This window comes from Lepidochelys kempii, chromosome 7 (assembly GCF_965140265.1).
Source record: "Lepidochelys kempii isolate rLepKem1 chromosome 7, rLepKem1.hap2, whole genome shotgun sequence".
Taxonomy (NCBI): domain Eukaryota; kingdom Metazoa; phylum Chordata; order Testudines; family Cheloniidae; genus Lepidochelys; species Lepidochelys kempii.
This window is the reverse complement of record NC_133262.1, coordinates 24,126,021-24,147,081: the sequence shown is the minus strand read 5'-3', so window position 1 is coordinate 24,147,081 and position 21,061 is coordinate 24,126,021. Positions and strand designations below refer to the sequence as shown.

Below are 21,061 nucleotides of genomic sequence, written 5' to 3'. Positions count from 1 at the left end.
TAAAAGTATTAGAAAATGTTCCCACTTTGTCACATCGGGCAATAGCTGGGGGGCAGGGGAAGGTGTGGGGAAAAAGGGAGAGGGCAGGCTGGTAGGGAAGGAGTTTACAATGGTGGGAAGGGAGGGGTGTGTGTGGGGAGGGGTGGGGAGTGACAGGAAGGGAGGGGATTGTGTGGGAACCCTCTCCCTCTCCTCTTTACTGCTGGGTTGGTCAAAACCCCTGCCCAGGGCAGTTTGCTGCGGTGCCAGAGCCTTTAACCCCTTTCCCTTCACCCCCCTGAGTGGTGAGTCCAGGGGGTTAGTACCAGGCTGGCCCCCTGAGACTCCTTTCTGCTCTGTGTAGGGATCCAGGTGCTGGCGGTGGGCATGGACGGGGCGGATCACGAGCAGCTGCGCCGCATTGTCACCAGTGAAGACCCGCGCCATGTTTTCTATGTCAAGGATTCGAGGGCCGGCCTGTCGGAGCTGGAGGACAGGCTCGCCAGCACCCTCTGCAGGGTGACTGTCACGGACAGGGTAAGAGGGGAGAGCGGCCTGCAAGAGGGACACTGCCTTCTTGCTCCAGGTAGGGTTGCCAACCCTCCCGGTTTTGCTGGGAGTCTCCCAGAATCGATCTCTATCTCCTGGAGGCTACTGAAGCCAAAGTGGGAGATTTTTAGGCCGCTAAATGTCCAGTGGCGCAGCAGGGGTAAGGCTGCCCTGACTCTGTGCTGCTCCCGGAAGCAGCCAGCATGTTCCTGCAGCCCCTGGGGGGGGAGGGTTCTCCATGTGCTGCCCCTGCCCCAGCATTGACTGGGAGCTGTGGCCAGTGGGAGCTGCAGGGGTGGTACCTGCAGGCAGGGGCTGCATGCGGAGCCCCCTGCCCACCCCCACAGGGGACGCAGGGATATGCTGGCCGCTTCCAGGAGCGGTGCAGAGCCAGGGCAGGCAGAGAGCCTGCCTTAGCCCCGCTGCGCCTCCAACTGGGAGCTGCCTGAGGTAACCGCCACCCCCTCCTGCACCCCAACCCCCTGCCCCAGCCCTGAGTCCCTTCCCACATCCAAATTCCCTCCCAGAGCCTGCATCCCTCACCCCCTCCCATACCCCAATCCCCTGCCCCAGCTCCGAGTCTCCTCCCAGAGCCTGCAGCCCGCACCCCAGCCCCCTGCCCCAGCCTGGTGAAAAGAAAAGGAGTACTTGTGGCACCTTAGAGACTAACCAATTTATTTGACCATAAGCTTTCGTGAGGCTGTAGCTCATGAAAGCTTATGCTCAAATAAATTGGTTAGTCTCTAAGGTGCCACAAGTACTCCTTTTCTTTTTGCAAATACAGACTAACACGGCTGCTACTCTGAAGCCTGGTGAAAGTGAGTGAAGGTCGGGGAGAGCAAGGGATGGAGGATGGAATGAGTGGGACATGGCCTCAGAGAAGGGGTGGGGCAAGAGTGTTTGGGTCTGTGTGATTAGACAGTTGGCAACCCTAGCCCCAGGGCTGCCCACAACTGCAGGCCCGGAGCTATCCCAGAGCCAGGTTGGAGCTGCTGTCGGGTGGGGCATAGGGAGCTGCAGGTGACTGAAGCCGTGGGGCTGGGGGCAGCTCTCCCCTCCCCCTGCACATGCAGCATCTCCGTGGCCCATGTGTATAATGTCCCCCTGCAGGTGGGGGGTGCTGCTCCCTGCCCCAGCAGCTTGGCATGGGGTGGAGCTGACATGGCTGCCCAAGGCCCTCTCTAATGCAGAATTTTTCCCCCTCAGCTGGAGCCCTGCACGGTGCAGTGTCCCAAGGTGAGTCCCACACCAGTCAGCACCTCTGCAGCTTCCTCCCATGAAGAGGGGGCTGCAGGAGAGCGACTGAAGATAGCTGGACCCCTCCTGGAGCTGGGGGGGAAGGGATGGGAGCCCCCCTGGAGCTGGGGGGGATGGGCCGGCATGGAGTTATTGTGGGGGATCAGTGCAGTGAGCGGTGGGAGGGGAGGCAGCGTGGAAGAATCAGGCTGTGTGAAAGGCTTGTTTGGGGCAGGGGAGCGTACTGGAGAGGGGGCTGCAAAGAGGACTCCAGGCTCTGGTAAAGTGGGGAGTCAGGGGACATTGAGGTGCCCTTGGGAGGTGAGCAAACACCTGGGGGGAGGGCACTCCACCCCCAGGTGTATCTGCAGAGGGAGTGGGCTGCTTCCAGCCCAGAGCCTTGGGCCATGGGGGTGGAGGTGAGAGCGCCAGGCCTCTGGCCAGGAAAGTGGGGAGAGGTGGGCTGGGTGATGGCTTTTCCCTGCCAGCTCTGCACTGACTCCTGGTGCAGCCGGGCCAGCCCCATCGCTGTCTGTGCTGCCCTGGGGAATGGCTGGACGAGGTGCAGGAGGTGGAGATGCTCACGGGTGGCTCTTCTGCCTGTTGCTGCACTGCCCCCTAACTGGCCTCTTTGCTGTTTTTGCTGCAGGGTGAGAAGGGGGAGCCCGGCCAGATTGTGAGTATTACAGGGGTGCTGAGGTGCTCCCCTCCCAGGGGCTGCGAGGCCACTTTGGTTTAGTGGCTTAGCTGATGGACTTAGAAGCTCTGACTGCTGATCAGCCTGCGTCCTGGGAGTGGGAATGGCCATACATTCCTGTCTTTGTTTCTCTGTGCAGGGGCAGAAAGGACGTGTGGGGCAGCCCGGCCCCCCTGGACACCCGGTAATACTTCCCTCTGTGTGTGGGTCCCTGGGCTGGGGGGACTGTGGTGCTGAGCTCTCCCTGCACTCAGTATGGGTCGGGTGCAGACCCTGTGTTAGAGTCAGGACCTTTCCAAGGCACAGGGCATGCCTGGAAATAGACTGGGGTTGGGGAGCTCAGCTAAGGGGTGCTGCCGCTGGCAGTCCCAAGGCCTCTGCGCAGTGGGGGCTTGTGTGAGGAGTAGCGCAGGGGTCTTTAGGGGGCCTTATTACAAAGCCCCTGTGTCACCCCAGTAAGCAGGGAGGAGGAGATCTAGGGACCCCTCCCTGGGCCTCCTGCTGTGCTGAGCTCCTTAGGAGTCCTCATTGGCCTGCCCTGGGAAAGCTTCTTGTGGCAGCCAATCGTCCTGCTGCTTCTTTGGAGAGATGCAGAGAGCAGGAGATGGAGGCACTGCAGGGTGATGGGCACAGAGGGGCCTCCCAAGGCCCCGAGCCTGCCCTTACCACGGGGGTGCATCTCCATGTAATAACCCCATGTCATTTCTCCTTGGCTGTTTTTTCTCCTCTGTTCTTTCTAGGGCCTCAATGGGCTTCCGGGCCCCCCAGGACCAATGGGGCCCCAGGGTGCCCCAGGCGAGATCATCGAGCGGCCCGGCGAGAAGGGGGACAGAGTGAGTGAGTGCCCTTCACGCCCCACGCTGGGGGGAGGGGCCAGGGCACTGGATGGCTGCATTGTAGGGGCAGAACATCCACTTTGTTCAACTCTGATCTCTTTCAGAGCCGGTGCCCTGAGGGTCCCTCTGGGTGCATCCTCCATGCCCATGTCCCCTATGGAGCCCCTTGGTGTCCTTATTTGTGGACGCTTGAAGCCCATTGGCAGTGCTGGGCACGAGGGGCATGGACAGCACTGAGTACAAGGCACTAGGCCCATTGATGGTGCTGGGTGCCAGTAGCACCAACAATGCTGGGCACAAGGCACTGAGCACCAGGCTCTTTGGCGGTGCTGGGTGCCAGGGGCACGGACAGTGCTGGCTCAGAGGTACTGGGGCCATTGGCGGTGCTGGGTGCCAGGGGCACGGACAGGCTGGGTCAGAGGTACCGGGGCCATTGGCGGTGCTGGGGGCCAGGGGCACGGACAGCGCTGGGTCAGAGGTACCGGGGCCACTGGCGGTGCTGGGTGCCAGGGGCACGGACAGGCTGGGTCAGAGGTACCGGGGCCATTGGCGGTGCTGGGTGCCAGGGGCACGGACAGGCTGGGTCAGAGGTACCGGGGCCATTGGCGGTGCTGGGTGCCAGGGGCACGGACAGGCTGGGTCAGAGGTACTGGGGCCATTGGCGGTGCTGGGTGCCAGGGGCACGGACAGGCTGGGTCAGAGGTACTGGGGCCATTGGCGGTGCTGGGGATGCAACTATCTTTCACAACCCCCTTTCTTCTGGGGTTTCTCTGGCACTAGGACCCAGGAGGGATCCTATCCCCATGGAATCCCTTGGGGAGCTAAAAGCAAGTCCAAATGGGGCTCTGTAGTGAGAGCTTTGGCCAAATCCCAGCCGAGGGGACCCTCTAAGCCGAGATGCCCTGTCCCAAATTCAGCCCCCGTGGCTGCCCTGGCACGGATCAGCACTCTGGGGTGACTTTGAACATAAATGGGTTTCACTCTGGGGCGTGAACCAGGCTGGGAATGGAGAGGCCAGTGGCCAGAGCAGAGCCAGGACCTGCTGGTTTATTCTCCTCTCTGTTCCCAGGGATTCCCAGGAGTGGATGGGATCCCAGGAAGCCCTGGTCGCCCTGGCAACTCTGGCTCCCCTGGCCAGCCGGTAAGTAATTCCTCCTAGTTCCTCCTCTTGGGCCATATTTACCATTGTTCTTTGTCTGCCGGGTGATTTACATCCCCCTTCCCATGATGCTTTGCAGCACTGAGCTATTACTTGGCTTCATCCCATGTAACAAGGGTTGCAGAAGTCCAAATTACATGGGTCTCTGAGACCCACATTGCCCCTGTTGTGCCCCGTGTCAATCCCCTTCCAGGTGCTGTCTCCTGCCTGTGGTGGCTAACTTCAGTGCCATGGACTGTAGCGGTTACCCTGCTCCATGGTTCCTGTGTCTGTGTCTTGCTCCATGCATGGCGTGCAGACCACGTGTGTACCTCCTCTCTCGGCTTCAGTCTCCTGCTCCCTTGGCTGGAGGATGCTCCTCATCTTGTTGTTGTTGGGTTTTTTTTTGTTTTTTTTTCAGGGTAGACAAGGCATTCCTGGCCTCAGAGGGTCCCCGGTACGTAGAGCTCCCGCTTCCCCTTTAGCCTTGCTCCCTGCTCTGGAGCACCCCTGCTCACTGTTGCTTTTGCCTTCCAGGGGGACCAGGGCCCAGTGGGGCCTCCCGGGCTGCGGGGAGAGAAAGGCGAGCCGGTAGGTAGAGGTGCATCCCGTCCAGTGCCGCCTAACGTGGCCACCATCTTGGATTCCCCACCAAGCAGGGCAATCCCAAAGGCTCCGCTTGGAAAGAGAGAGAGAGCAAGCTCTGTCTGCAGCAGCCTCTGCCGGCGCCTAGCCATGTGGGGTGGTCCACAGCCCCTCCCCCCCCTAACTTTATGTAACCCTTGATCCCTCCAAGCTCTGTGTCCCGCAGCCCTACTAGGCAGTGCTGCCGTGAGCAGGTTCTGGCATTGGCAAGAGGGAGGCCTTCCACCTTAGATCCAGTTAGACACCTCCCTGTAAATTACACACACGTCATACTGGGGTCACAGCAGCGCTCCCAAGCTGAGCAGGGTGGAACCAGCTCAATGCTTGGAGCAGAGACTCCACAGTACTCCAGAGCAAATGAACAACTCAGTAGGGATTGCTCTCCTTTGATCTTGGTGCCGAGGGCACTGTGCTGCTGGATAAGTCATAAAACTGAGTTCTTGGCCACTTGTGATCACTAACGGTCCCCTGGCCCATTGCCCAAGAGTCTGGTGCTCTCCTCCACGTCCTGGCCAGAGTCCAGCTCTGGTGACTCTGTGCAGTCTTCCCCGATTTCTTCTTCACTGCCTGTCCTGAACCGTGGTACAGTGTCGCTGTACAGCTGCCATGTGTTCTCCCAGAGAAGCTGAGGCTTGTATATGGGGCTGGGCTGGTGCACTGAGGTTTGGCTTTCTGTTTTGTGTAGGGAGATCCAGGGGTGATTGTGAACGGAGGAGGGAGGCTGCCTGGCCGGAAAGGGGAGCCTGGGAGTCCGGTACGTAATAGAAAGCAGGTTTGGACTGTGTGGTCATTGGGGTACAGGAACGAAAGGAGAGGTCCTGTAGCCCAGGGCCCTGGCACCCACAGTGGGACTGCAGGGGGGGCTTTGCATCTCTCAGCCCCATGGTGTGAGCCTCTGGAATCCGTTCAGTGGCACCAGGAGCGTTCCAATGAATCTCTGATTGCACGAGGATTGGTGCCCCCAGGGCACTTCTGCTCTGAATAGATCTGTGCTCAGCTCTTATTCTATGGACCCTGCCCTCTCAGGCCTCCTCAACATGGATGTCATTTGGGAGGGTGGGGGGGCATTGTCCCCCCCAAAGTGCAAGCCTCAGGCAGGCGTGGAATTTGCCCCTCGCACGCAGCCCCGTTAGCCGGACTGGAGCTGCCCCCCCAGATATAGAAGTTAAACTATGCCTGTGCTTCTCTGTGCTGTCCCTGCCTAGGGGTGGAGGTTTGAGGGACTCGCAGGCTTGCCCAGTGCCAGATGAGCAGGGATCCAACCCTCTCAGCATTCCTGCCTGGGTCTGTCACCCTCTAGGCCTCACACTGAGGTTCTTAGACTCCTTGCTGCCGGTCCACCAACTCTGGGGCTGCTAGCACGTGGAGGGCTGAGGCCTTCTGCCATAACCCCATTCCACAGAGACTGGGGGCCCTGCCTCTAGGGTGAAGCTGTGCCAGGCTACAGCAGAGCCTGCACGCAGACATGCTGGGCCGTATGGGCAGTATATGAACACCCTGAGCACTGGCTGGAAACTCACAGACCTGCATGGCTGGCTGCTGTGGCTCATCCCAAAATCCAGGGTCCCCAGTCCGTGGTGCGCTTTCTTCCCAGCACAGAGCACTGATGAAGCCTCTCTGATTCTCTAGGGAAATCCTGGCCTGCCTGGGAACCCTGGGCCTAGAGGAGCAGTCGGTGATCCAGGACCTCCTGGGCCCAGTGGACCTCCAGGGCCGTCAGGACCTGCCGGAGAGTTTGTCAAGGTGCGTTTCCCTCTCCCGCTTGGGAGGAGCTGTTCAGAGGCTCTGCCCCGGGCAGCTAGATTGAGGCACATCGTGCCCCCTCCCCTGTGCATGCACACAAGCAGCCTCTTCCACAACACCGTGCGCCCGCACGGCAGCCCCCATGCAACCCCTCTACAGCTCCTTCCATGCATGCAGGCCCCGCCATGCCCTGCCTCCCCGGGCATGCAGCTCCCACCCCACCCCATGCATACAGCAGCCTGCCCCAGCACCTTCCACACAGCCATGCCCTGCCTGTGGTAAGCTCGCCTGGCCTGGGGTGGGCTGAGGTTTCAGGTTGGGGTGTGCACCTAGAAGCCTGAACTGCAGAAGAAGCGCCGGCAGCAGCGGGGCTGGGGAAAGGTGGTGGGGCAGGCACTCACCTTAGCATCGGAGGCACATGGCAGGCTGAGGAAGCGGTACGGTTAGGGCAGCTGCGGTGGCACGGAATCCGGGCACCCAGAGCAGCCACCCGCCTGGCTGCTTCTTCCCCTTCCTGGCTGCTGCTCTTATGCAACAGCTAGTGGGTCCTGTCCTGGAAGGGAAACAACCCTTCTCTGTCCCCTAAATGATGTGGGTCTGCCCAGCTGTCCTTTCCCCACTCAGCTCGGCTCCAGCCCCTTTCTCCAGGCATTCCCTCTCCCCAGGATGCTCCATCTCACACCCTCCCTGGCTACAGGGGTGGAAACACATCCACCCCCACAATGAAAATTAGCCCCCATTGCCGCCCTGATTCTGCTGCCTCCTGCTGTATGTGCATCGTCATCCCACCACGTGTGCACACTGTGTGTGCCTGTGGATCTCTCACCCGTGCACACGTGGCTCCACCGTGGTCCCTGGCCAGGTGTGTACACACAAGCCAGATATTCTGAGGCTGCTCCTGGTGAGTGGGTATCATGCTGAGCTTATCTTTGCTTGTGGTTTCCCTGCCAGGTGCCCTGGGCTGTGAATGCACCAAGCTCACTGAGCATTGCGTTTCCAGGGGCCACTAGGTTGCCAGGTGCAGGAATCACTCCCTTTAACCCTGTGTATTTCCTCTTGCAGGGGGCGAAAGGCGAGCGAGGGGAGCGGGTAAGTGACCTTCCTCCTTCCCTGGCTCTTCCCCTGCGTGCTGCGCTCTGGCCTGGGGGAGGCTGACAGGCTGTGACGCTCAGCAGCACTTGCCCCTTCATGCCAGCTGGTGGGGTCCCGCAATGCTGTGACAGGGCAGCAGCGGGCTCTGCTCTCTGCATTGTGGAGCTGGCCTGTGGAGAGCTGGCCTGTGGGAGCTGCAGCCAGTTAGCCACAGGGCTGAGCCAAGACACGCTCCCATGGGTGGAGGGGCTGTGTTTGGGTGCAGAGCCAGCTCGTGGGGCCGTCAGGGCATAGCCGGGTGAGAGGGGTAGTAGGAGTGTGACGTGATATCTGAGCTCCCTGTGTTTTGTCTCTCTAGGGCCCCCCAGGGCTGATTGATGGGGTACCTCCCGGAGGAGAGCCAGGCACCCCGGTGAGTACCTCCCCGTGCCACGCCAGGGCTGGGAGTGGAGATGCATGGGTGAGCGAGGTGGGTGGGGATGGGGTGAGGGTGACTCTGTTGGTGGTGTGTGGTGCGGAGGAAGTGGGGTAAGGAGGACTAGGGGGGGATATGAGTTTGGGAAGACACAGAATAAGGCTCCATAGAAAGGGAAATCCCCTTTGCTAGATGTGGGCAGTGTTAATCTTGTGCTGAGGCTGGCTTCTCATGAACGCCATGTCACTCAGGGCTGGTCTCCACGCTGCTCAGGTTGGTCTCAGCTCTTTCTTTCTCTCTCGTTCCTCAGGGCTTGCCTGGTGATCCTGGGCCACGGGGACCTCCTGGGCCCCCAGGACAGAAAGGAGACAAGGTAAGAGGAGTGGCTGTGGTGAGAGGCAGGGGTTGCAGGAAAGCCCAGGCTGTGCTAGTACAGGATCTGCTGCCATCCCTCACCCCCTAGTCCGCTGTGGGATTGTGCTCTGGTCTCCCTTCTGCACAAAGGCACTTGATGCCATGACCAGGGCGATGCACACATGGTAGGAGACTGCTGTGGCTTGTAGTGACCTCGTTTCCCTGGATCCCACCCTGCTAACCTGGAGGAGCAAGGGAGCCATCCTCGCTGGCTCCTGTCCCCTCAAGTTCCCTGAGATATGATGCCTTTGTCTTTTCTGGACACTTCCTTTGCTCTTTGTCCCCAGGGTGATGGGGAAGAAGGCTTTCCAGGGCCGCCGGGTCGCCCAGGGGACCCAGGAGATCGGGTGAGTCCCCTAAGAGGAGGTAAGCCATGCCCTGGTGGAATGAACCCAGCTGGCATGGAGCACCTGTGGAGCCTCGAACAGCAGGCCCCCTGAGTGGGGAACAGCGAACCGCTCTAGGGCTACGTGGTCAGAGCTGGGAAAGGCCAATTAGACCCGTGAGTCCATGCCCCAAGCAGGGCAGGAGAGAGCCTCTAAATCAGAGACTGCATGAGGCCCACTGGGCCAGCGCTCCGCTGGCTGTCTCCCTAGAGCCAGCCCTGCCTCTCCTCAGCTGGATGGCAGCTTGGCAAGCCCTGCCCCGGGGTGGAGAAGCTCATGTACTCAGCTGGCTGCTCTTACACCAGTCCAATGGCAGTCCTAAAAGCCTCCTCAGCCAGGAGCCTCCCCGTTCTCAGCTCTGGTAAAGCAGCCTTCCAGCTGGGGTGTGCACAGAGCAGGCGCAGTGCTGGGGGGCTGCTCACGCCCTGGCTCAGACCGCCGGCAACAGGGCCTGAACAGGGGCAGGAAATAGTCATGTCACAGGTATCCTGAGGAAGTCGGAGGCTAAGCCTGCAGGAGTGGGGGAGTGGGTCCTGGATTCCAACCTCCTCAGCCACTGACCCACCGGGCTGCCCCCTAGACAACCCAGCTCACACCTCGCTCCGATCAAGCGGGGAGATAGGTCCAGGCGCCCCTGAAAACACACCTCAGCAGGTTTTGCCAGGGACTCCCTGGTGGAGAGATGTAACATTCTTGCTTCGCTTTCCTAGGGCCCGAGAGGACCTCCAGGTGAACAAGGAAGCAAGGTGGGTGCTGGAAGGCTGGTTCAGGTGGAGACGGGGAGTTGGGATTCATGGGTGGTGTATCCAGTTCTGGCAGTCCTGTGCTCTGCGACCTTGGGACGGCCCCTTCTCCTCCCTTCTGCACCTGTTTCCCCCTCTAAACAGAGGGGATGCTGTCTGTGTCCCTGGGGCCATGGGGATAACATGCCTGGAGATCCCAGAAGGAGGTGCTGAGTGTGAATTGTTATTACCCAGGTGGCCTGCCCGCTGTACATGGTCACTGCCCTGTAACAAGGATGCCTGTCTGAGCCTTTCCCCCTGAACTCTCTGGGGAAGCTGGATGTGATGGGGCACTGCTCCCAGGCCCTGCTCTTTGGTGCATGGGCTCCTGGCCAGAAACCCTCTGCCTGTGATGGCCCAGGGACAGTCTGAGACAGAGCACTGCAGCCTCAAGTGGGGAAAGTCAGCGGGAGCCAACGAGCTGCTGAGGCCACGAGCCTCTTGTGTGTTCCTGTGCCGGGGAGTGAAGGCAGGGCCACGCAGGTGGGGAGTTGCTACAGTCCACTCTGCTCATGGGGTCCCCCCAGGAGGCATCTGCTGGCTGCTCTCCCAGTGCTTCCTGCCTCTTGGAAACTCTGCAGGATGAAATAGGCAGAAGACCTCTGCTGCCCCTGGGGCTCCTCCCACCTAGGTCCCATCGCCGGGCGTGGTCCTTGTGCCCTCCAACACTGATGCACTTATCTCTTCTGTAACAGGGAGACCGTGGGCAGCCGGGAGAGCTTGGAGAAGCAGGGGAGAAGGTGAGAGTTTGCTGGAGCACAGGGTTCCGCTGTGGGGATCAGGGGTATCGGGCAGTGCCTCACCTGTGCCCTTGGGACAGTGCTGTTGAGTCACGACATCCCGTCCAATCAAGAGGAGAGTTTGGGACCAAGCAGGTGACCTACTGCAGCAGGCACCACACTCGGGGCTCCTGAGCTGAGGCTGAGTGCTGTTGCTCCCACCTCCCGAGAGTGCCCCCTTTGCACAGGGAACAGGGGTCTGCAGTTTACACCCCTGGGGCTTTCTGGTCCCCTGCCTGTTACTGCTGCTCCAAGCCAAAGCTCTGCCCCAGAAGTGATGGAGAAAACCGGAGCCCTGAACGGGAGAGGCTGGGATTTCCCTGTGACCATCCCTGTCTGCCAACAGCCTCCCCAGTGACAGACTGGCTCACAGTCTGCAGGTGCGCTAGAGACGTGGACAAACTGGATGTGGATGGCTGGGCCCTGGGATGGGCAGGACTGTGCTCTGTGCTGTGGCCATGTACCCCTGCAGAAGACTCTCTAGAAGATGGATGTTCTGCCCTAGTCTGTTTCAACCAGGTCTCCAAAGAGGGTGCCCTTTGGCTGCTAGGGTGCTGCTGCAGGGGGCAGGGTTATCCGAGGGGCCCCAGCGAGTATGCGCCCGGCTGAAATGTCCTTTCTCTTTCCATTTCCTCTGCAGGGCGATCGTGGACTCCCTGGGCCGGAAGGGACAAAGGTAGGTTCGCTCTGGGTTAACCTTTCACAGCCGAGGGCCTGCGATCGCTGGGGGTGGGTAGTAGGCAGGACAGCTTTTGCCAGAGAAGCTGGGTCAGCCCTGTCCATGGCCCTGGCTCATTCTGTTCAGCTTTGTGGCCCCCTCTGATCAGCACATGAGGGACAGCAGCTGGTTGGGGAGAGTGGCTCTTCTATTGTGCCAATGCAGCGGGTCAGTGCGCTTGCTCTCTGTGCTTCCGTCAGGATGCTGGAAGCTTCTGCACAACCAAAAGGGTCCCCTTCCCCCAAACCCACCCATGTCCTGCAGTTCAGGAGAGCAGGAGCGCTGGCCAGAGGCTTAGATCAAGCAGTGCTGTGTGATCCCAGCCGGGGAATGGTTGGGGGAGGAGCAGAGAACTGGGTGAGGTGGGGAGGCTGAGCAAGGGGTGTGCTCTGGGTGCAGGTTGGCTCCTGCTGGGCTGTGGGGGTGTGATGGTCCTTCCTCACTTCTACATGCCAAGTGTGCACAGAGCCTGTCCTGCTTCCACTCACACCTTCTATCCTGTTTCAGGGGGAGCCGGGAGCCCCAGGCCGCCTGGGCCCAGCAGGCAGAGAGGTGAGTGTGGGGAACCCCGCCTAGCCCAGGTGGAACATGGCAGTGCCAGCCCCACACTGTCACAGAGCCTGGGCAGGAATGCGCCTGTGCTGAGATGTGTCTGCTGCAGCGCCCCCTGCTGATCTGGCACTGTGTTTTTTCTCCCCTACCCCTCCGCTGAGCTTGACAGGCCCAGGGGATGGGTGGAGGGGACAGAGAAGGAGCAGAAATGACTATTGGAACCTCCTGTAACTGCCCTGCTGAGGCCTTGGCTTAGTACACTGAGTCACTGGGAGAGTTCGGCGATCAGGGATCCTCCCTCCAGCTCCTAAGCAATGGGCCCCAGCACAAATTGGGCTGGAGTCCCATCCATGGTTCTTGGTCAGTCTGGCTCTGGCCTGGGGCGTGAGTCTCTGGGGCAGCTGGCATTCCCTGCATGGATAGACAAGGGTACTGCCAGTTCTCTCATGGGCTTCTCTTGTCTCTCTAATCTCTGGAACAGGGATTGCCAGGACCGTCCGGCCCGCGAGGGGAAAAGGTAGGGACCCTTTGACATGGCCTGTATCCTGCCTGCTTGCTGGGCCACTTAGCCAGTTCTTGGGGTGAGCAGAGCATTTGTGGGGCATCCATGAAGTGAGAGATGACAGTGCCCGCCCCTGAGCTGCACTGATTTTTTTCCCCCCATGCCCCCAACATTGCTCCTAATGTGGAGAGTTCTCTTCCTCTGCGTGTCTTCTCTGGGCCTGCACCTCTCGAGTGTTGCCTTCGTCAATGTCCGTCCCACAGATCTGGGCCTCAGGGGCCAGGAACCCTGGGTCTAAGTGCAGAAAATACTCAGTGTCCTTAATGCAACAGACAAGGAGTCAGCTGCCACACTGCTGCTCCTTTGCATTAATCACTGGCATTTGGTGAGTGCCTGGAGGCTAAATGAGGAGTGGAGGAGGAGTCCAGGTAGGAAGGGAAGGGCTCTAGGTCTTGGGGGAGAGAAGTGCTGGGAATCCCCCTTGATAGGCAAGACTGGTGGACAGGGCTGTTGGATCTTGGAGAAGCTCTTAGAAGAAGTAATGTTCCCCAGGTGGCTCTAGAGAGGAGGTGTCTTCCCCTGTGCTGGGATTGCCCTGCAGAGGGAGGTGACATTGCGTGCAGTCCGCTTGGCTTATCGCATCAATACCAGCCTGTCTTCTCCAGCCAGAGGAGCTGGTAGGGCAGAAAGCAGATGTCCTCCCTGTGTGACTTGTGCCATCTGTGCTCACTGGGCACAGAGAATGGGACCACTGATGCTCTGTCACTCAGCTGGGGCAACAGCACTCTCCTGGCCGTTGTCACTGTCTGGGTCTCTGGCACTAGCCCCAGTGCCCTTGGGCGTGGGTTCCCAGCGCTGCAGGGGAAGGGGAATCCTTGCGCTCTTTGGATCTGGGTGTTTAAAGTCTGTGGTGTGGGGCAATAGGGAAAACAATACCGCAACCCTCCAGTCTGGCACCAAGCCCCTCGGGAATCTCCTTGTCAATAAGTAACGCCCAAGGAATGGCAGCTGGGTCCCTGGCTGTCCGATGGGGACCTTGGCCTGCAGCACTCAGCCAGGTGCAGAGGGCTGGTGAGTGAGCCATGCTGGCAGATAAGCTGAAGGGCCATGGCTTTCAAAGGAAATCCAACTAATCCCGAGAGACCCTCGGCACGCGGGGCTCTCTGATGGCTTCCTCACACTCCCAGGACAGGGTGGGCTGCTGCCCCTCGGGAAGGCTCTGCCCCCTGGGCGGGATGGCTGACCCGTGGCCTTTGTCATTCTTTCCCTTAGGGGGATCAAGGTGCTCCTGGGGAACCTGGAAAGCCGGTAAGTGGCCTCCTCTCTGCCAGGCAGAAACTGCGTTCCTGAGGGCCAGGAAGGGTGTTACTGGGCTCCCAGCACGTAGGGTGGATACTGACCCTCAAAGGGGCAGGAGAGGCACCACAGGACCGTGTTGCTGGGACAATGGCCCCCAGCGTTGGTGCTTGTGGGAAGGTCGGTGCAGAGATAACTCACTTCAGGGAGTGGGGCGTTGCCTACTGGGTCCTATTGCACCCAGCAGTTGAGGTTCTTCCTCTGTACCCCACCACCCTTCTCCTGAGTGCTGACCTCAGCCAGGGGATGGGCAGAAGGCTGCTTCTGTGGATACCCGGCCAAGGGGAAGTGCTCCCCCTGGTGGCTGTGAGACGTAGCAATTCCCATGAAGGGCAGGCAGGGCTCTCTCCGTGTGTCCTTGCCAGCAGGGAGCGGTGCACAGGTTTCAGCAGTTTCTCTCCTTGTGTTTCTCCTCCAGGCTTCCAGCGTCTCTGGGGTCAAAGGAGAGAAGGTAACTGAAAATGATCCTGTCCCCAGAAGTGGGGCGCTGGCGTGGGAGGGGCCTCTCTTAGTTCTTTTGCAAATGTACAGTGTGTAAGATGCACTCCCAGCTGGCACTGTGTGTTAGGGCAGGGCAGAGTGCAGCCATGGGGCTTGGGCCTGTGGCATGGTGGTGGCTGATGTGACCCAGGAAGGGGGCAGTTACCCAGCAGGGCTGGCGAGCTCAACTACATGTTGATTCTGCTCCGTGGGCCAGGGTTTCTGGTTAGGATGGCACATTCCCACAGTGACCAGGAGATGCTCCCAAAGGTCGAGGGGAGAGGCCAGGTCTCTGTGTAGTAGCTTAGGGTTGGTCTGTTATCAGCTCAGTGCCTTGTTACTCGGGTCAGCCTTGGGTGAGAGAACACACCTCCTTTAGGCTGCCATATTCCTGCCCTGTGTTCCCCTCTTCACCCACTCTGTTCTATGTCTCTCTTTTTCCCACTGCCTTGCCTTTCCTGCAGCAACTCTCAGGACCTGAGGGTGTCACTCCTACTCCCATCCCCTTCTGTCTGCTCAAATCATCAGCAGTGAAAAAGTTAGAGTTGACACTCACGTGAGGTCATTGGGCTTGAGAGTTGCCGCTCCAGTCAGATCGGCAGGGGTGTTCACCCACTGGGTCATCGCAGCAGGCTCTCTGCAGACGTGGGCAGCCATCGCTGCAGTGGCTGTGCTCAGCTCATGACTGGAAGGCTCTCTGCAGCTGGGAGGGCTGGAAACTTATTTCTTGTAATAAAAGCTGAGGCCAGGCAGGCTGGAGCCCCCATGCTCAGGGGCAGAGGGGGCTTTGGCTTCTCTGGGGGCAGTGTGGGAACTTTACCTGCACAGAGGCAGCTTTGACGCTGCTCTCTCCAGTATCCCAGACACATTCCTTCCACCCCCTCCCCTCCCCCCCGCCACTGCCGGCTCCAAGTCACTTGTGGTCAGTCCAGCCGGCTCCTTTTAGTGTCATCCTATCCTGAGCCCCGCCTGCCCCCGTTGCCCTGGGAAGCAGGTGAGCAGCTCTGTCTCGCCTGTGGGGGGAGGGTCAGTGTTGGGGTCCAGAGGGGATCAGCTCTGTGTGGCTGATGGTGCTGTTTCCTCTGTTCCAGGGTGACAGAGGCCCTGCAGGAGCAGAGGGGGCCCCAGGTCCCAGGGGAGACGCAGGAGATAAAGGAGCCCGCGTGAGTATCATTTAGGCCGTCAGCACAGCCAGGAGCTCTGGCGGAGGCAGCGGGGGCCCAGGGGATAAAGCCATCTCTCCTGTCCCCTCTGAGACCCGGGCTCAGGGCCAACTCGCTGAAGTGAGTCTGGGGCTCAGTTCCCCACTTAGTGGGCAGAAGCCCAAGTCCCGCAGCCAGCAGCCTGCTCAGGATGGGCAGGGATGCTGCTGGGAGTAGACCGGAGTAGCTCTTGGCGCTGGAGAGGGTGATCGCTCTGGGACAGGGGGGTACAGCTCTCGTAGCTGGGTAGGAAAGAGGGTCTCTGCCACCAATGCTGCATCCCGCAAGGTGGCCCCTCAGTGCGCCGTGGCTTAGAGGCTCTTCAGGGGTGAGTCTGAAATCTGGGCCTGTGCTTGGGGCTCCCCAACATGCCTGTGTAGCTCCGTGCTCTGGGAGCTGGAATCCATCTCTCCCTGAGGGCAGGCCAGGCTACACCATCCTCTCTGGGTGTAACATCGCTGGGGGGACGCAGAGAGAACCACAGCTTGGCCAGGTGAGGAGCCTGGAAAGGGCTTGTCCTGCCTGCCTTGCTCTGACCTGCTTTTCTTTTTGTTTCAGGGCCCCCCTGGATTCAGTGTCCCTGGCCCACCTGGCCCCAAAGGAGAACAGGGCGACAGGGTGAGTCTTGCCTGCCTGCCTTGTGGCTGGCATCCCACAGCTGGCTGTGCCCTGCATCCTGGGCCAGGTGCTATCAGGGCCATGGGGCTATGCTCCCACTCGTCTCTGTCCCTGGGATTATGTCTGACTCAGAGCTCTCTGTGAGGAGGGAGTTGCTTGGTCTCTATCCTTCGGGCCAGGGTTGCTGGGGTGGCATCGATCAGCCCAGGGCTGTGCCCCTCTCTCCCTCAAAATGGTGGGTAAAGGGCTAGAGAGCCACTGGTAAATATGAAAGTGGCTGGTGCAAGAACAGGTGGGAGCCCATCTCTGCACAGGTGTGGGGCCCTGGCTCACCTGCACTCTGGGTGTGGGAGGGATTTGGGGACTTGCACCCCCACCACCCATGTGCAAGCAAGGCTCTATGGAAAGGCCCAGGAGCAGTCCCCAGGGCCCCGCGAGTTCTGCTCCATGTCCCACAGCCTCCCCTGAGACCACATCCAGTGGGGGCGGCACAGACCCTGCAGGCAGCCAGGTCACCAATAACAACCTCTCTCTTTCCGGTCAACCAGGGGATTGTCGGCCTCACTGGCAAGAGTGGCCCAAAGGTAATGGCTCTGTGGGGTGATGGGGGGTGCGGGGAGGGCTCCTCTGCCTGGCTGCCCTGAGAACTGCGTTGTGTGTGTGCACTGGGCTCCTCTCCGCAGGTGCTGTCCTATGGGAGGAGGGGTTCCTTACTACTTGCCCCATTTGCATGGATGCTGTGTTGTGAGCGGGGCTCGCCCTGCCCTGCCCTGCATGTGTGGGGGTTGTGTTGTGTGAGGGGGAGGGAAGGTGCCTCTGGGCATTCACTGTTTGTGTGGCGGGGGGGCTCACTGGTTACTGTGGGGTGTGTTGGTGGGCTCCTCTTGTTCTACACTGTTCACATGGGTGCTGTGGGTTGGGGCTCTCTTAGCTGGGTGCTGGGTTGTAGCCAACTGGTTGTACATTGACTCAGCCTCTCCTCTCTCTGCTGTGATTTTTCTCTTGTCCAGGGTGACCCAGGGGAACCCGGTGAGAAGGGGGAGCTGGGGAGACCAGGAGCTCCAGGGCAGATGGGCCTGCGAGGGAAGGAGGTAATGTAGAGGTGCTCTGGATGAGGAGGGCATGACCTGGGTGCATTCCAGGGTGCCCATGAGCAGGCAGATGGGGCTCTTGGGTCTACAGTTCTGACTGTTGCCTCAGACAGTTCCTGCTGGTGGAGAGCCTGTTTCTGGCCACAGTGATTATACAACATGGTGGAGTTTCCATGGAGACCCTGTGCCAGATTGTCATGACAACATCAACAGGCTATTTTTAACAGGGGATCCAAGAGGTATTTGAGGGGGCTGTGTGCAGTGGAGTGTATCGGGTGGAGGTTCGTTTGAGGGGCTGGTGTGGGTGGGGTTATGTGGAGGCATATGCCTGGGGAGGAGGCTGTGTGGCGTGGAGGAGTGTGCCGAGTGGAGGAGTGTTCGGAGTGATGGTGGGGGCTGTGTGGAGGGGAGGAGTAGTCCTGGCGGTGTATCGAGGGGAGGTGTGTTCCTGGGGGTGTAGCGAGTAGAGATGTGTTCAGGGTGATGGCAGGGGCTGTGTGGAGTGGAGGCATGTTCCAGGGAGACGGGGGCTTGTGCATATGGAGATATTTAGGGTGCTGGGTTTGCACACAGGGTGCACTGAGTGGGTGACTCTGTTTTGTTGGTCAGGGAAGATTACTGGTAACTCTCTTTTTCTCTTGTGTGTGCTGCAGGGTGAACGTGGTGAGAAGGGTGATGAGGGGACCCTGGTAAGTGATCAGTCTGTCGCTTTGTGGCAATGCCCCTCCCCTGCTTGGCCACACTTGGCTTTTCCCATCATTCTCTTACTTCCCTCTCTTTCCCTCTCAGGGAGAGCCGGGTCAGCCTGGCAAACCTGGAGACCGGGGCCCACGGGTAAGTGAGGGGGCTGTGAGGGGTGTATCCCGTGGGGTGGCGGGGAGGAAGAGATCATGGGAGGCCTGCATGTGGGCTCCCCAAGGGGCCAGGGTTGCTGGGAATGAGTGGGGACATGAGGATGGACAAAATGCTGCCCCTCCATGGGACTCCATGCTGTCGTGCTCCCCGAGCTCATGTGAGTGGGGAGCTGCAGAAAGGGCCCAGCTGAGCCCTGTGTGCTGCCTGAGGGCAAGACAGCAGCCGAGATACTGACTGGGGTGAACTCCAGAAGGCGCAGCCTGGGGGAATGATGTTACAGTAGAGTTTGTCCCCGCCCGGGCTGCTGGGTACCCTCCACTCTTGGGGAGCCTGGTGAATTCCAGCCTCTGTAGGGGCAACAGCACCATCGCTGCGTGTCCCATGGACCTCTTGGAGGGGCCTCTGCCTGGCCCCTGCTCCTTAACTGCTCCTCCCCAGCCCTGTTCCTTGGGTCTGGGCTCCCCAGCCTCTCACTCCAGCGTGGGGGTCACCATAGTGCTCTGCCTCACCTGCTGTCTCTCCACCAGGGCCCACCAGGAAACCGTGGCCTCCCCGGGGAGAAGGGTGACCAGGGAGACCCAGGCGATGATGGCAGAAATGTAAGTTCCCAACTTGCAGCCCACCTCCTCCTTCCCCAGCAGCCGGCTGCCTGACTCTCCCCTCCCCTCACTGTGTCCCTTCTCTCCTTGCAGGGCAGTCCTGGAGTACCAGGGGCCAAGGGCGACCGCGGGGAACCGGTGAGTAGCTGCACCCCCTTCTGCCATGCTTGGAATGAAGCATTTAGTGCTCAGCCTGGGGGTTCTCCACCCCCACACAGACCCTTCTCCTTGGGGCACTGCAGTAGGGTGAGGCTAGGGCTGCCTGTGTCACACCTAGAGGGCTGCAAACAGGGCACAGGAGCACCACCATGACCCACACACAATGGAAATCCAGGCATGTAGGGGGATCGCTATCCTCTGAGAGGAGCCACTGCAGGCTCAGGGTGTCCATTGCATGCTCCATGCGCACACCCCTGCTCCTGTTGCACGCTCACCCCACAAAGACGCAGACTTACTTGTATACTTACTGATTTGCCCTGGCCCGTGTGGTGCTGCCCGGGCCTGCGCGTGTCCTCCCTCATGCTCGCCCAGACCCTGCACAAGTATCCCAAGCTCAGACGATGGCACCTGGGTTTGATGATCTTTCCCTTCCAGGTCTCTGGTTTGGAGCCAGCCCAGGCTAGCAGTGCTGGCAGCTAAGTTGATGTGCTAAGCCTGATGTCTCGCCCAGTCTCTAATGGGCAGTCTCAGCAGAGTACCCAAAGGCTAGCTGGTCCCCAGAGATGGGCCAGGTGAGGGCAAGGGGGCAGCGTGGAGAAGCTTGCACCAGTTGCCACCCCTTCGCAGCTGGTCCTGGCCATGAGAACCTGCCAGTGCAGCTTCTTGATTCAGGGCAAGATGTGGAGCTTGGGCTCCATTCAGGCTCCATGCTGGGTGGGGGCTCCCAAAGCTCTTGTTTAGCTCTTCTATGTCTAAGGTGGTTTGGAGCCCTGCAGAGCTTTCCCCCTGCCCCCACAGGGTGCTGCTGTGTCTTGGGCTGTCTGTGAAGATGTCCTGGAGGCCTCTATTAATGCTGGGCTCTCTCTTCTTCTCTGCAGGGGCTGCCTGGACCCCCAGGACGAATAGTAAGCTCAGCATTTCTTTGTCCCTGCCCTGGTTGTGTTGGGTTTGTGCCCTGGGCCCCATAGCATGTGACCCCTCTCTTCCCTACAGGTCGATTCAGGAGCTGTAGGAGGAATTGGAGAGAGAGGCGAGAAGGTAACGCTGCTACTATCTCCTGAGGGCTGCCGTAGGATGAGCGCGGTGGAGCTGCCCTCTCTCTGCAGGAGTGGGACAGCCCAGCTGAGGGCCCCAGGCCTGAGGCTGGGCTGTAGCCTAGCACTCTGTATGTTCTGGTACCACTCAGGACTCTGCAGTATGGACCACACCTGTCCTGGAGTGGAACTGTTCCCTCCCTGCCTGGCAGGGGCATGGCTCACTTGGGCTTAGGCTCTGGGGGTGCACCTGGAGGAGGATACAGGACAATCTAGTTCCAGGGGAGTGACAGAGCTGGTCCACCTGCCTGAAAACACTGAATGTCAGTGGTCCTGTGTCTAATCTGTTCTGATTGGCTGTTTCCATTTCAGGGGGAGCCAGGGGACCCTGGAGAGGACGGGATGAAGGGTCCGAAGGGCGAGGCCGGGGTACCTGGCCTGCCTGGAGAGAGGGTAAGTGCTAGTGCCTGGGAGTATCTGTCTCAGGAGGTGCCGCTTGGAACTGAAATGCCCTTGGATTGAAAGTCTCTGCAAGCCAAGCTCTAAGGGAGGGATGGGGGGTGTGGCAGAGGGAGCTGGGGGTCTGGGTGTAGCTCCTGGGAGCACAGAATAAGGGCGGCTGTCTCGTTGGGAAGGGATGCCCATGTGGGGGATGGGGGAATGCCTGCCAGGAGAGCAGTGAGCGTGGGGAGGCTGCATTGGGAGGGGGGGTGTATTGCAGGGGTTGGGGAGTCTGTAGCGCTGGGTTTGCGGCATAGGTGCACATAAGAAGGGAGCATGCTGGGGGCTGGTACCTCTGGGGAGCGTGTGCATGTGGGGAGAGCCTGCACAGAGAACTGGGTCATCTCTCAGGTATTCATGTAGTGAGGGGCAGGGTGATGAATATATGGGGGAAAGTGGGCCCCAGACATCTCCTCCTGACACTCCTGGAGCAGAACCATCTCCTTCCTCTTGCAGGGGATCGAAGGCCCCAGAGGCCCCCCCGGAGCTCGGGTGAGTCCCTGTTCCCTTTCCTCTCTGCTGCTCTGGAGGGATGCAGCACTTTCTGCTCCCCACCCAGGTGCTGGGGAGCTTTGGCTGGCTCTGCCCCTCACCTTGTGATCAGCCGTGTTCTCTTCTGTTTCGTACCCTTCAGGGTGACCCTGGAGACCGAGGCCAATCAGGAGACAAGGTAAGAGCCTCACTTCCACGAGACATGCCAGGT

The 21,061-nt window shown here is 59.9% G+C and overlaps 1 protein-coding gene across 9 annotated transcripts in view; it reads left to right on the top strand.

The window, feature by feature from the left end:
* Positions 1-21,061, top strand: part of COL7A1 (collagen type VII alpha 1 chain) — a 133,504-nt gene that overhangs the window by 50,826 nt on the left and 61,617 nt on the right. For 8 of the 9 annotated variants that reach the window (XR_012159789.1, XR_012159788.1, XM_073351408.1 and 5 more), the window contains exons 30-63: positions 344-516; positions 1,735-1,764; positions 2,414-2,440; positions 2,601-2,645; positions 3,202-3,294; positions 4,367-4,438; positions 4,857-4,892; positions 4,973-5,026; positions 5,766-5,834; positions 6,710-6,823; positions 7,886-7,912; positions 8,274-8,327; positions 8,641-8,703; positions 9,032-9,091; positions 9,841-9,876; positions 10,608-10,652; positions 11,332-11,367; positions 11,917-11,961; positions 12,443-12,478; positions 13,736-13,771; positions 14,238-14,270; positions 15,391-15,462; positions 16,060-16,119; positions 16,668-16,703; positions 17,130-17,210; positions 17,864-17,899; positions 18,000-18,044; positions 18,593-18,664; positions 18,758-18,802; positions 19,702-19,728; positions 19,817-19,861; positions 20,230-20,310; positions 20,815-20,850; positions 20,993-21,028. Coding sequence is in view for 7 of the 9 variants with exons in the window: in XM_073351408.1 (XP_073207509.1) it covers positions 344-516; positions 1,735-1,764; positions 2,414-2,440; positions 2,601-2,645; positions 3,202-3,294; positions 4,367-4,438; positions 4,857-4,892; positions 4,973-5,026; positions 5,766-5,834; positions 6,710-6,823; positions 7,886-7,912; positions 8,274-8,327; positions 8,641-8,703; positions 9,032-9,091; positions 9,841-9,876; positions 10,608-10,652; positions 11,332-11,367; positions 11,917-11,961; positions 12,443-12,478; positions 13,736-13,771; positions 14,238-14,270; positions 15,391-15,462; positions 16,060-16,119; positions 16,668-16,703; positions 17,130-17,210; positions 17,864-17,899; positions 18,000-18,044; positions 18,593-18,664; positions 18,758-18,802; positions 19,702-19,728; positions 19,817-19,861; positions 20,230-20,310; positions 20,815-20,850; positions 20,993-21,028 (1,856 nt within the window). In the remaining 2 variants the exon portion in view is untranslated. The remainder of the gene's footprint in view (positions 1-343; positions 517-1,734; positions 1,765-2,413; positions 2,441-2,600; positions 2,646-3,201; positions 3,295-4,366; positions 4,439-4,856; positions 4,893-4,972; positions 5,027-5,765; positions 5,835-6,709; positions 6,824-7,885; positions 7,913-8,273; positions 8,328-8,640; positions 8,704-9,031; positions 9,092-9,840; positions 9,877-10,607; positions 10,653-11,331; positions 11,368-11,916; positions 11,962-12,442; positions 12,479-13,735; positions 13,772-14,237; positions 14,271-15,390; positions 15,463-16,059; positions 16,120-16,667; positions 16,704-17,129; positions 17,211-17,863; positions 17,900-17,999; positions 18,045-18,592; positions 18,665-18,757; positions 18,803-19,701; positions 19,729-19,816; positions 19,862-20,229; positions 20,311-20,814; positions 20,851-20,992; positions 21,029-21,061) is intronic. The other variant, XM_073351407.1, reaches the window with a different exon arrangement.